The sequence below is a fragment of the Lemur catta genome, chromosome X (genome assembly GCF_020740605.2).
Source record: "Lemur catta isolate mLemCat1 chromosome X, mLemCat1.pri, whole genome shotgun sequence".
Taxonomy (NCBI): Eukaryota; Metazoa; Chordata; class Mammalia; order Primates; family Lemuridae; genus Lemur; species Lemur catta.
In genome coordinates this window covers 47,879,530-47,893,587 of record NC_059155.1, presented here as the reverse complement: position 1 = coordinate 47,893,587, position 14,058 = coordinate 47,879,530, and the positions used below count along the sequence as shown (strand labels likewise).

General features: G+C 35.7%; 1 protein-coding gene across 2 annotated transcripts in view; it reads right to left on the bottom strand.

Annotated features, from left to right (window-relative positions):
• TEX11 (testis expressed 11) overlaps positions 1-14,058 on the bottom strand; it is a 278,253-nt gene that overhangs the window by 159,338 nt on the left and 104,857 nt on the right. For both annotated transcript variants that reach the window (XM_045538676.1, XM_045538677.1), the window contains 2 exons: positions 10,088-10,142; positions 6,499-6,594 (listed from right to left, as the gene is read on the bottom strand). In XM_045538676.1, coding sequence (XP_045394632.1) covers positions 6,499-6,594; positions 10,088-10,142 — 151 coding nt within the window. The remainder of the gene's footprint in view (positions 1-6,498; positions 6,595-10,087; positions 10,143-14,058) is intronic.

Genomic DNA, 14,058 nt, shown 5'->3' with positions numbered 1-14,058 from the left:
GTCTGTACAATTTCAAGATTTATTATATAGCCATAGTAATCAAGACAGTGTGGTACCAGAAGAGGGACAGACTCATAGATCAAGAAAACAGAAAACCCAGAAGTAGACCAATGCAAGCATGGCCAACTGATTTTTGACAAAGCAAAAGCAATTCAATGATGAAATAATAGTCTTTTTAACAAATGGTGCTGGAGCAACTGTTAGATAGTAATAGATAGGCAAAAAAGTAAACCTCAGCCTAAACCTCTTATCTTACACAAAAATTAACTCAAAAGGAGCATAGATCTAAATATAAAACATAAAAATATAAAACTTTTAAAACATAGTAGGAAATTATCTTTGGGATCTAGATCTTGGTGAAGACTTCTTAGACATGTTACCAAAAGCATGATGAAAAAATAGAGGGGAAAAAATCAATGAATTGGACTTCATTAAAAGACCCTGTTAAGAGAATGAAAAGACAGGCTACAGACTTGGAGAAAATATTTGCAAACCACATATGTGATAAAGAACTCATAGCTATAATATATAAAGAACTCTCAAACTCAAGAGTAAAAAGTTGAACAATTATAAAATGGACAAGAGACATTTTACCAAAGATGATATAGAATTAGCAATGAGCACATGAAGAGGTGTTCAATATCATTAGCTATTAGGAAAGTATGAATCAAAACCACAATGAAATATTACTACATGCCTATTAAAACAGCAAAATTTTTTTAAATGGTGACAATACCAACTTCTACAAAGAATGCAGAGAAAACGAAAATCTCATACATTGTTTTTGGGAATGCAAAATGGTACAGTCTCTCTGGAAAATAGTTTTGCAGTTTCTTAATAACTAAATAGCCCAACAATTGCACACCTGCGCATTTATCCCAAGGAAAGGAAAATTTATGTCCATACAAAAACCTGTAAACAAATATTCATAGCAGCTTTATTTGTAGTATTCAACACCTGGAAACAAACAACATCCTAGTGAATAGTTAAACAAACTGTGGTACATCCTTACCATGTACTACTCATCAATAAAAAGAAATCAACTATTGATACATTTGGATGTATAAAAAATTTAGATGGCTCGCAAGGGCATTATGCTAAGTAAAAAAAGTCAATCTCAAAAGGTCACATACTATATGATTTCATTTATATAACATTCTTGGAATGAAAAAATAATATACATGAAGAATAGAATAGTGGTTATTAGGGTGTAGAGATGGTGGTGGGAGGGAGTAGCTATGGGTAGGAAATCAAAGAGGTCTTGGGGGTGATGGAATAGCTCTGTATCTTGATTGCAGTGGTAGTTACATGAATCTACATATGGGATAAAACAGTAAAGAACTACACACACATATTGTACCAATGTCAACTTGCTGGTTTTGATATAGTTATGTGGCAGGTAACCATTAGAGGAAACTTGGTGAAGAGTACATTTGTATCATTTGTACTGTTGTTTGGGGAGGTGCTAAAATTTTTTTCTGAATCTTAACCATTATTACTTTTATTTACTTTTTTGCTTGATACTATTTTTGTTAATTCCTGTAAATCTATAATTACTTCAAAATTAAAAGGGTTTTTTAAAAGAATGTGAAATAAAGACATTTTTAAACATACGAGTGTTAAAAATAACTCATCACCAGTAGACCAGCATTACAAGAAATGTTAAAACATGCCTGTGTTGGTTAATTTTATGTAGCAATTTGACTGAGCCACAGAGTGCCCAGATATTTGGTCAAACATTATTCTGTGTGCTTCTATGAGGATGTTTCTGGGTGAGATTAACATTTAGATCAGAAGACTGAGTAAAGCAGATCACCTTCCATAATGTGAGTGGACCTCAGCCCATCAGACCTGAATAGAGCAAAAAGGGTGATCCACCCCAGAGTAAGAGAAAACTCTTCCTGGCCTTTGAACTAGGACATCAGCTTATTATTACTGCCTTCAGAGTTGAACTGAAACATTGTCTCTTCCTGGGTCTCAAGACTTCCAGCCTTCAGAGTTAAATTACAACATCAACTCTCTTGGATTTCCAGCTTGCCAACTCACCCTACTTGCCACCCTCCATAATCATGTCAGCCAATTCCTTACAAGAAATCTCTTCATACACACACACACACACACACACACACACACACACACATCCTATTGATTCTGTTTCTTTGGAGAACCCTAACCAATACAATGTCCTTCAAGCAGAAGGAAAATAACACAAAATGGAAGTCTGGATGTATACAAAGGAATAAAGATCACCTGAAATGGTAACTACATGTGTAAATATATAAGATTTTTTTTCTTATTATTTATAACTCTTAAAAAAGAAAACTGACTATTTAAACAAAATAATAAGATAGTATTGCAGGTTTTGTAACATATATAAAAGTAAAATGCATAACAACAATAGCATAAAGATCAGGCTGGGAGAAATGGAAGTATACTTTAGATAGAAGGAATAAGGTCAAAAGATCTATTGTACAACATGGTGACTACAGATAACATATAGTAATCTTGAAAAAATGCTGAGAGTGGATGTGAAGGTTCTCACCACAAAAATGTAACACATATGTTAATTAGCTAGATTTAGTCATTCCACACTGTGTATATACTTCAAAACAATATGTTGCACACAGTAAAAATATACAATTTTATCTGTCAATTTCGAAATATTTTAAAAAGAAATGGAAGTCTATTATTAAGGAATATAAAGGTAGGCCAAGATAAGATGTATAGTATAAACCCTAAGGCAGTGGTCCCCAACCATTTTGGCACCAGAGACAGGTTTCATGGAAGACAGTTTTTCCACTGACAAGCAGGGTGGGGGACAGATGAAGCTTCCTTTGCTCACTCACTGGCTGATCACCTCCTGCTATGCACCCCACCCCCACACACCCCCTTCCTAAGTTTCATGGAAGATAATTTGGGGGGGCGGAGCTCTGTAGCCTGGGGGTGGGGGGGACCATAGCCCTAAAGAAACCACTAAAATAACAAAACAAGGAATTATAAGCCAACAAAAAAATAAAATAGAATCTTAAAAAGTAATTGAAAAGAAGGCAGAAAAAGAGGAAAGGAGGGATAAAGAACAGATGAGATAAAGAAAAAACATAACAAAACAGACTCAAACTTAACTATATCAGTAATCACACTAAATGTAAATATTCTAAACACCTCTATTAAGAGGCAGAGATTGTGAAATTGAATAAAAAATCAAGACTCAACTATGTATATGCAGCTCAAAGGGTATGCACTTTAAACGAAAAGACATAAATAGGTAAAAGTATGGGAACAAAATATACCATGCTAACATGCTAACACTAATAAAAAGAAAGCTGAAGTAGCTATATTAATAAAAGACAGTAGATTTAAGAGCAAATGTGGTATATCCACACAATTGGATACTACTCAGCAATAAAGAAATAAACTATGATATACATGACAATATGAGTGAATCATGGAATAATTATCCTGAGTGAAAGAAGCCATAAAAAAGAGAGAACATTCTCTGTGATTCCATTTCCATAAAACTCTACAAAATGCAAACTAATCTATGGTGACAAAAAACAGATCAATGGTTGCTTGGAGAAGAGTGGGAGGGAGAAGTGACAAAAGGGCTTGAGGAAACTTTTGGGTGTGATGTATTAAAATATATATTCATTATCTTGATTGTGGTGATTGTTTCACAGGTATACATATATGTCAAAACTCATCAAATTTTATACTTTAAATATGTAGTTTATTGTATGTCAGCTATCTCAATCAAACTATTAAAAGAAAATTAAGGACAGTAATGGATTATAAATTAGTGAAAACCTAGGAAGACATAAATCCAAACTGAAAATAAATGAATAAGTAAATAAATAAATATTAAATAAATGGGAGAAGAAGGGAGAATTCTTGCTTATAGAATGCTGAGTGTAGTGTGGTGGGAGTGCTGAAGTTAGAAAATGATCATTTGGCAACCATCATAATAAAGATTGGTTCGGACAAAAATGCCGACTCTAAAGTGAAATTTTAACGAAAACCAAGACATGTGCATGATCTGTAGGTCTTCCAATTGTTTATTAGTTGTGAAAGAAAAAATATTAAGTATGCAGTGAAGAAATCAAACAACACCTCTGACTAGGTGATCAATATTAACATCACCAAGGAGGAGCAGATGGACATGATGTGTCCCCTAATGTGATGCCCTGAGAAGGGACACAGCATCATTTATGTAGCATTCCAGCCAGGAATGCATAACTTGAATTTAATCATGAGGAAACATCACATAAACCACAAATGAAGAACTTATAGTTAAAACAAAATGAGGGGATACTGTATTTTTCCCAAATATCAATGACACAAAGTCAAAGAAAGGCTGTAGAAATGTTCCAGATTACAGGAGGCTATAGAGACATGACAGATAAATGCAACAGCTGATCCTAGACTAATCCTTTATCAAAGGAAAAAAATTAAAGTTCATTACTGAAGGGATATATATGGAGGAAGGAAAGGAGGGAGGAGGGGAGAGAGGGGAGAAGGAAATAAGGGAGTGGCAAGAGAGAGAGCATGCATGTAAGTGTGCAAAATGTTAACAAGTATGAATCTAGGTAAAGTATATACAGGTATGATTAGAATTATTCTTATTCTTGCAACTTTTTTGTTAAGTTTGAAATTATTTTCAAATAAACTTTTAAAAGTGGCCGGGTGTGGTGGCTCACACCTGTAATCCTAGCACTCTGGGAGGCCGAGGCGGGTGGATCGCTCAAGGTCAGGAGTTAGAGACCAGCCTGAGCAAGAGCAAGACCCTGTCTCTACTAAAAATAGAAAGAAATTATCTGGCCAACTAAAATATATATAGAAAAAATTAGCCGGGCATGGTGGCGCATGCCTGTAGTCCCAATTACCCGGGAGGCTGAGGCAGTAGGATCGCTTGAGCCCAGGAGTTTGAGGTTGCTGTGAGCTAGGCTGACGTCCCGGCACTCACTCTAGCCTGGGCAACAAAGAGAGACTCCGTCTCAAAAAAACAAACAACAAAAAAACTTTTAAAAGTGTATATTGTCACTGAAATCTTAATGCACCCATTTCAGCTATGTCAGGATCAATCATTAGGCCATTAAAAGTTCTATGTCATGAGCAATGTAGGTGAGTAATTACTGCTATAAAATTGCAAATTCTGTGTCCAATAAACAAAGAGAGATGCTGGCAAGAAGCCTTATCTACTTCCTGAGATTTCTTGGTCCCTATTTTTAATTTGGACTTGCATCTCAGCAAATAAAAAAAATAAAAGAATATAACTTTTGAAAATGTTCCTGTCTATTAATATTTTTAAATTTTTAAAAAATTTCAATGTTAAAGAAGTTTTTCAGCATTAAATAATCCCATCCACATGGCGTAAATTTCAAGAAAATATAGTTCAATTAAATGCTCTGTTTGAGGAATTTGATATTCTGGTTAATTGAATTATTCATTTTCATGCTTCCATTCTACTGAAAAAAATTTCTAAAATGTATTAGTATATTTAATGGCCTTATTAAGTAAACCACATCAATCCTAACTATCTTTTTAAAGGGTCATCAGCCTGACTATCAGTGTTCCTTGTCCAAAAGTGTAAGTGTATACATGTCTTATTTTGTTTTGTAATGTTTTGTTTTGTTTTGATTTGTTTAGAGATGGGGGTCTTGCTTTGTTGTCCAGGCTGCAGTGCAGTGGCTATTCATAGGTATGACCATAGCACACTGCAGCCTTGAACTCCTGGCCTCAAATGAACCTTCCACCTAAGCCTCCCAAGTAACTGGGACTACAAGCATTCGCCACTGTGCCCGGCTTTGTATGCACGTTTTTATGTACATATGAGCATGAGCTGAAAGTGAACCACTGATGTTGTTTTTAAAACTAAATCCCATTATCTGCCTATTTTATCATCATTTACTTTTTCAGCCTAAAATTTCATAGTGGAGAGATCCCTTTCTGTTTCTCAAAAATCTATGGTGTTCAAGAAGCATATTTATTTTAGCCCATTCAGGTTGCTATAACAAAATATCATAAACTAGGTAGCCAATAACAGAAATTTATTTCTCACAGTTCTGAAGGCTGGGAACACCAAGATAAAGGTGCTAGCAAATTTGGTGTCTGGTGAGGGCCTACTTCTTCACAGATGGTGCCTTCTTGTGTCCTCACATGGTAGAAAGGGTAAACAAGCTCTCTTGGGCCTCTTTTATAAGAACACTAATGCCATTCAAGAGGGGTTCGCCCCATGACTTAATCATGTCTCAAAGTCCTCGTCTCCTAATACCATCATTTTGGGGGTTAACATTTCAACATATGAATTGGAGGGGGGGACACAAACATTCAAAGCATAGGAATATTTTATTTTTCTTTTCTGTGCTACAGAATAGATTAGAACAATCTGTTGTTTTAAAAAGAATCAATACTGAAGCAAATGGCTAAACTGGATTTCAAAATGTGATTCAAAGCTTTAAAAAATTCATTAAGTTAGTATTCCAAAGTAAAAACTTCTTATACCTGTTTTGCTAGGTTTATGGCACTGAGAGCCTTATCATAATATTCTTTGTCATCCCAATCCAAATAAATGGTGGCTAGTAACCGTAGAACTTTAGCCTGTAATTAAAAATAGAAAAAAGCACATAACTGAGGGTTAAACTGCAACACAACAGCTGACTAGCACTTCCACAGTGACAGGCATCTTCTCAAACACGTCATCTTTATGAAATAGCATTTCCTTAAGCAACTGTATAGTCTTAGGATATGTCTCATCATTATGGTACCCACACCAAATATTGTCTAAGAATCTTATAGTAATGGTTATATTCCTGACTTATTTAAATTTTTATATACTTACATTAATATAATTATTTTTAACAGTATTTAGCATTAAAGTATTTTATCTCCACTTAAAAAATACAGAAACTAAGGCACAGCAATATTTAATTTAATCAGTTTATCACCTATTATATAGGTAGCATTGTATTAGGTCAGCATCAAAAGAGATCAATAGGATGACATAATCCTTCCTTCACAGGCTTTAGAGCCTAGTTGGGATTAACCTATTGGATCATGGGCACACATAAAACCATTTCAGTTGGAAGAGATATACTTTACTATTAATATATAGAGTATTTCCCCCAACTGAGCTACATTTTAAAATGAATAAAGTATCACTAAATCAAGTAAGTTTCTACAGCCAGATCGGCATCAATAAGGGGAGTAATTCTAGTCAGTGTGGATAGGTGTAACTATAGGTTGGTTCATAATTTGAAAGAAGAAGCCCTACTTCAATGAAGAATCTGCCTCTAGGTATAATGAGGATAGCAGGACCAGGCAAAGATAATCTACCAACTTTAACAACAAAAAAACATATTAAGGCCAGGTGCGGTGGCTCACGCCTATAATCCTAGCACTCTGGGAGGCCAAAGCGGGTGGATCGCTCAAGGTCAGGAGTTTGAGACCAGCCTGAGTAAGAGTGAGACCCTGTCTCTACTAAAAACAGAAAGAAATTATCTGGCCAACTAAAATATATATAGAAAAAAATTAGCCGGGCATGGTGGCGCATGCCTGTAGTCCCAGCTACTCGGGAGGCTGAGGCAGTAGGATCGCTTAAGCCCAGGAGTTTGAGGTTGCTGTGAGATAGGCTGACGCCATGGCACTCACTCTAGCCAGGGCAACAAACAAAAAAAACATATTAAGTACATCAGAGCTCTGTGAATCTAGAAAAATTACATTTGGGGCATCATATCTCTGAGTTTTTTAACTCAAAAACTAAAATGGATCAAATAATATGTATATAAATAACTTAATCAAGAACTTCTAAGTTCCCCCAAATGATTTTTATGCAGTAAATATGGCATCTCTGAAAAAGACTGTAGCTATTTTGTAACAGTAAAAAGGTCAAATCATCTGAAAGACATAACAAAATGGATGAATCTCAAAACCTGTGTAAAAAAAAAAAGAAGCCAGACATAAAATAGTACAACTGTATGATTCCATTTATACAAAGCTCAAGAACAGCCAAAAACAATCTATAGTAATAAAAGTCAGAATAGTGGGGTTTTTTCCTTGGGAGCAGCAACTGGGTATTAACTAGAATGAGACCAAGGGAATGTTTAGGGGTGACGGAAGATTCTGTATTTTGATCTGTATGGTGGGTACAAGACTACATATTAAAATTCATCAAGCCATACACTTAAGATTTGTGCAGTTTACTATATATAAATTACACTTCAGTAAAGTGCTGCTGACATAAAAGGAAAACTATTGCATATTACCTCACCAAACTTCACATTATGAATACTGAATTTCAATCAGACTTGTATCCTATCTTCCATTCTCATTTCCCCCTCAACACATCCTCTCATCTAGATTTTTTGCTTGGAATCCTTTTCTTCCTCCCTTTTAACTGTGTGGACCCCATCTACAAGACCTGTCTCCTACAAAAGTCTTCTTCAACTATTCTACCTAAACTTGATAATCCCCTTTTCTACATGCCCTTCTTCATACTTCAGGTCAGTACCATAAAGTTTATCATTTACTTTCCCAAATTGTTTCACTTGCACTAGTGCTTTTTAAAATCTATTTTTGAAATTTTAATTGATGTATAAAATACATATAGAAAAGTTCAAAAATATCAAGAGTATAGCTCTATCGATTTTCACAAAGCAAACATATATGTTAACAACACAAAAATCAAGAAACAGAACATTAACAGCAACCAGCTCACCTCATAAGCTTCTTTTCAGACACTATTCCAAATAAGGGTAACCGATTCCTTCCCCGACTTCCAACACCATATATTAGTTTTGCCTGCTTTTGACATTTATATTTATGGAATCATATCATATGTACTACTTTGTATCTTGCTTTGTTTACTCAATATTATATGTGAGAATATCTATATTGTTGCAATTACTGTAGTTCATTAATTCTCATTGCTATACAATATTCTGTTAAGTGACAATGTCAATATATGTGCAAAATTATAGTTTTTAATTATGGTAAAATACACATAACATAAAATTGACCATCTTAAACATTTTTTTAAATTTATCTTTTAGAGACAGAGTCACACTATGTTGCCCAGGGTGGAACACAGTGGCTACTCACATGAGTGACCATAATGCACTGCAGCCTCCAACTACTGGCCTCAAGCAATACCCCTGCCTCAGCCTCCCAAGTAGCTGGGATCACAGGTGTGTGCCACTCTGCCTGGCTTTATGACCACCTTAAACATTTTTAAGTGTACAGTTCAGTAGTATTAAATATATTTGCATTGTTATGCAACCATCACCACCATCCATCTCCAAAACTCTTTCCATCTTGCAAAACTGACACTGTACCTACTAAACAATAGCTCCAAATACTCCCCTACCTTCAGCCCCTAGAACCACCATTTTACTGTTTCTATGAATTTGACTACTCCAGGTACGTCACATAAGTAGAACCATACAATATTTGCCTTTTTGTGAATAGCTTATTTCAATTAGCATAATGCCAGATTTCCTTCCTTTTTAAACTTGAATAATATTTCATTGTATTCACTTGTACTAGTTTTATCCTTCAAACATAAGCTACTTAAGGGTAGAGGCTATATTTTATGTTTCTCTTTTACTCCCCATATATCACAGTGGTAAATACATAATATAGGTCTTCAGTTACATTTTGATTAATATACTATAATGGTAAAAAGCAGAGATGAATATTCAAAAAATTCCATTTTGCTATGTCATGTGATAATTTTACATCAGATTTATTTACATAATCACATTTTGCTTGATTAAATATTAAAATTAATTTACATACCCAAGCATGTTCTGTCTGAGTAGTTGGGGGAAAATCTGGAATTTTTAAATATGCAATAATAAAAGCTAAAACTTATATAATCAAACATTGTTCAAAACACTTTACATATGGCTCATAGGTACAAGCCTCTGAGATAGCTATTATTATACAAATTATACATAAATTAATTCACTGAGATGTTAATCATGTGCCCAATAGATAATCTACTCTAATGGAGGGTAGACTATTATAATTTTATAACAATAACATAAACTGTATTTCTTCAACCTACTTCTGCAATATGTAACATGATTCTTACCAGCATTTCTGGCCCAACAGAATTCTTGTCCATCTTCCCAATATCATAGCTTTGTCTACCATTAAAAAGGAAAAATATATGTGTGTATATATATTCATTTCAAATCATATATAATTTTTCAAGATTATATATTACTAAGAAGACATAGTATAATAATATTTTATTCCAACTATTCTATTTTGCACAATAGATTATTAGCCAATTAATACATGAAAATTAATCATATAAAGCAATACTTTCTAACCATACAAAACCATAATTTCCACAGGAGATACCCAATAAATCAACACTATAATTACATTAATGCTGTTTTCCATTCGGTTATATATATACTGCATTAAAATACTTTACAAGTGTATACAAGCTCTTACTGGGCCATTTTAAAGCTTATAAATATAAATACATTTTTAAAAGAAAATAAATACAGCTGTTTTCACAGAAACAAATGCTTTAGCAATGTTCATTAAAGCCTCACAACACCCTCATGAAGCACTATTAGTTCCATTTTGCAGCTGAATGAACCAATGTAGTAATTAAATGATTTCTAATATTTCCTAGATTGGTATTAAAATGAGGGTGAGGGGTTGGAGAATAGAGAAATTTGACTTTCAGTTCTCTTCTTTAATTACTAAACCATATTATCTATGAGACATCCAGATAACCACAAGTAATACATTAACATGAGTCTGCGTTTCAAAACCTAAAACTTAAAAAGCTGCCCGGGCTCAGTGGCTCCCGCCTGTAATCCTAGCACTCTGGGAGGCTGAGGCTGGTGGATCGTTTGAGCTCAGGAGTTCGAGACCAGCAAGAGCAAGAGTGAGACCCTGTCTCTACTAAAAATAGAAAGAAATTAGCCAAACAACTAAAAGTAGAAAAAATTAGCTGGGTATGGTGGCATGTGCCTGTAGTCCCAGCTACCCGGGAGGCTGAGGCAGGAGGATCCGCTTGAGCCCAGGAGTTTGAGGTTGCTGTGAGCTAGGCTGATGCCATGGCACTCTAGCCCAGGCAAGAGAAGTGAAACTTTATCTCAAAAAAAAAAAGCAAAGCAAATATCACTCACCATAAAACTGGTATTCCAAGGGAATATGTCAATAAAATCTTGGTGAACTGAACTCAATTGAAGACAATACTTTGAAATATCCCTTTTTAAAAAACTCTAAAAGACCCAGACTACCAAACTGAGTTTTCAGCTTGCTAACAAAGACATAATGCTGGCCTAGTCTTTGTAAACCCTCTCTTATAGAGGTCTCCTTTGTTACATTAAACCTTATACTTTCAGTTTTTAAAATAACTAATGAGTGGGTGGAACTTCTGCAATGGTGGTATAATGAGCTCTTTGGACCCTCTCCCCAGTGAAACAACTATTTGTCTGGAAAATTTATTAAAACAAACAACCACTTAAAATCTCTGGAAATTGTCCATATAGCACATAGAAAATGAGAAAAGATTTATTCATGAAAATTATCTAAATCTCAGTATAACCAGCTAGAATCTGTGGCATTTGAGCCATAACCTGCTCCCATCCATACTGGCTCCATGTGATAAAAGCTACTCCAGATGGGTGCAGCCAAGAAGATGGGAATTCACTCTCCCTCCAGTTCCTAGACACCTAGGCAATGGTTTCACCTTGGGAGGAGCAGGCTTCCAGTCTTTCTTACCATTCCCAGGCCTGTGTCATAAAATTGCTATTCTGGGCAGGCACACTGGGACCTTGATCACCTTCACCACAGCTGGCTCATCAGGCAGAGGTTACATGCCAAAAGGGCAAAATAAGAAAACGAGGGGCTACCATACCCCCAGCATCCACTAATAGAGCAGGAGTGTCATTTCAGGAGAAGCATGCCATGCAGCCTGCTCCCAGATCCAGTCACATGACATAGAGGTTCTGCCCTGAGGAAAAGACAAGCAGCAAAGAAGAAGAACTCCACACTTCTTCCTGAGAGTACTGATGTTATTTGGAACAGAGCATAGAGTTCATGCCTAAGGACTTGTTGAAAACAATAGCGATCTTGGTGGTGAACAATTAAGAGGGGGCTGATAGCCCCATGATAATAGTAGCAACAAGGGAAACTGCAGACCAGCCAGAAGATTACTAGAGTGAACAAGGGAAAGAAATAGCCAAGAAGAACACTCAGGGTCCAGGGTCCAGAAGGCTGTGTATTTGTACTAGGCTACATCCACTCAGGGACAATCAGAGCAAGTTTCAGAGAAGACTAAAAAGCATTACTCAAGGCATACACAGATCCATCAGCAATGAGCCTTGAACCTGACTGGCTCAAGGGGTTTAACCAGAACCTCTAACGAAACACAAACTGAAAATTAACCTAAGGCCCAGGGTGACTGTTGAGAAGTCAAGCTTAAAAATCAAACCGACCTTATACCTAAGGATCTGGGAGACTGTGTGCATGCCAAAGACTGTGATCTCTCAAGCACAAGCAGATGAAGAACCTATGAGTTACCAGTCCCTAGATGAATGCAAGGCAAAACCATAAACTTCCTGAATTGTGAAAAAAAGTCTCTAAACAAACATACATCCAACAGAACAGGGTGAAAAATCTAACTAGCTAAGTGGGCTTAAGCAAAATGTTTGACCAATAAGTGGACTATTTGGATACAGGGGTGACCCCTAGGAAGCCATGAAAATTCTGGCTGACACCTCTAATCCTAGCATTTGGGGAGGTTGAGGCGGGAGGATCACTTGAGGCCAGGAGTTCAAGACCAGCCTGAGCAATATAGTGAGACCTTACCTCTACAAAAATTAGAAAAATTAGCCAGTCACGGTAGCACCTACTTGTAGTCCCAGCTACTTGGAAGGCTGAGGCAGAAGTATCACTTGAGCCCAGGTGTTTATGGTTGCAGTGAGCTATGATGATGCCACTGCACTCTAGCCCAATCAACAAAGTAAGTGAGAACTTGTCTCAAAACAAACAAACAAAAAATAAAAATAAGAAGAAGCAACTTTTGCTTCAGATACACAAAAATCAATGTAAAGACACGAGAAGCATGAAAAAGCAAGGTATTATGACATCCTCGAGTGAACACAATAATTCTCTCACAATAGATCCTAAAAAAAGAAATCTTCAAATGCCAGAAAAAGAATTCAAAATATTAATTTTATAGAAGCTCAATAAGATGTGAGAAAAATCTGAAAAACAATGCAAAGAAATCAGAAAATCAAATCAGGATACAAATGAGAATTTTATCAAGGAGATATATAACTTTTTAAAAATCAAAAAAAAAATCTGAAACTGGAAAACTCACTGAATGAATTACAAAATATATTCAAAAGCGTCAATAATAGACTAGACCAAGCAGAAGAAAGAATCTCAGAACTTGAAGACAGGTCTTCTGAAATAATCCAGTCAGACAAAAATGAGAAAAAAAAAAAGAATAAAAAAGAATGGGAACAAAGCCTTCAAGATATTTGGGACTACATAAAGTGAATAAACTTAGGAATTATTGCTATTCCTGAAGAGGAAGAAAGATCAAAATGTTTGGAAAGCTTACTTCAGGAAATAACTGATGAAAATTTCCCAAGTCCAGCAAGAGATTTAGACATCCAGATACAGGAGTTCCAACAATCGCCAGGAAAATACACTGCAAAAAGGACTTCACCATGGCATATTATAATCAGACTGTCTGAAATCAAAGTGACAGAAATAATTTTAAAATCAGCAAGAAGAAAACATCTACTCACCTATAAAAAAACCAGGACCAGCGTGCCTCTCCCCAGAACTGTCAAGAAACGACCCTTGGGGACTTGGAGATAGGGCCATAAACCAGCTCTAGCACCCCCAGTTCTTGGCCAAGAAGCCAGATGAGAAAGAATCAGTGAAAGAACTCAGGAAACATGAAGAATCAGAGCAAAAAGTCACCCCCAAAATAAATCATTAGCTCCTCAGCAATGGATAGCAACCTAAGTGAAATGGTTAAAATGACACAGGAAGAATTCCAAATATGGATTGTAAGAA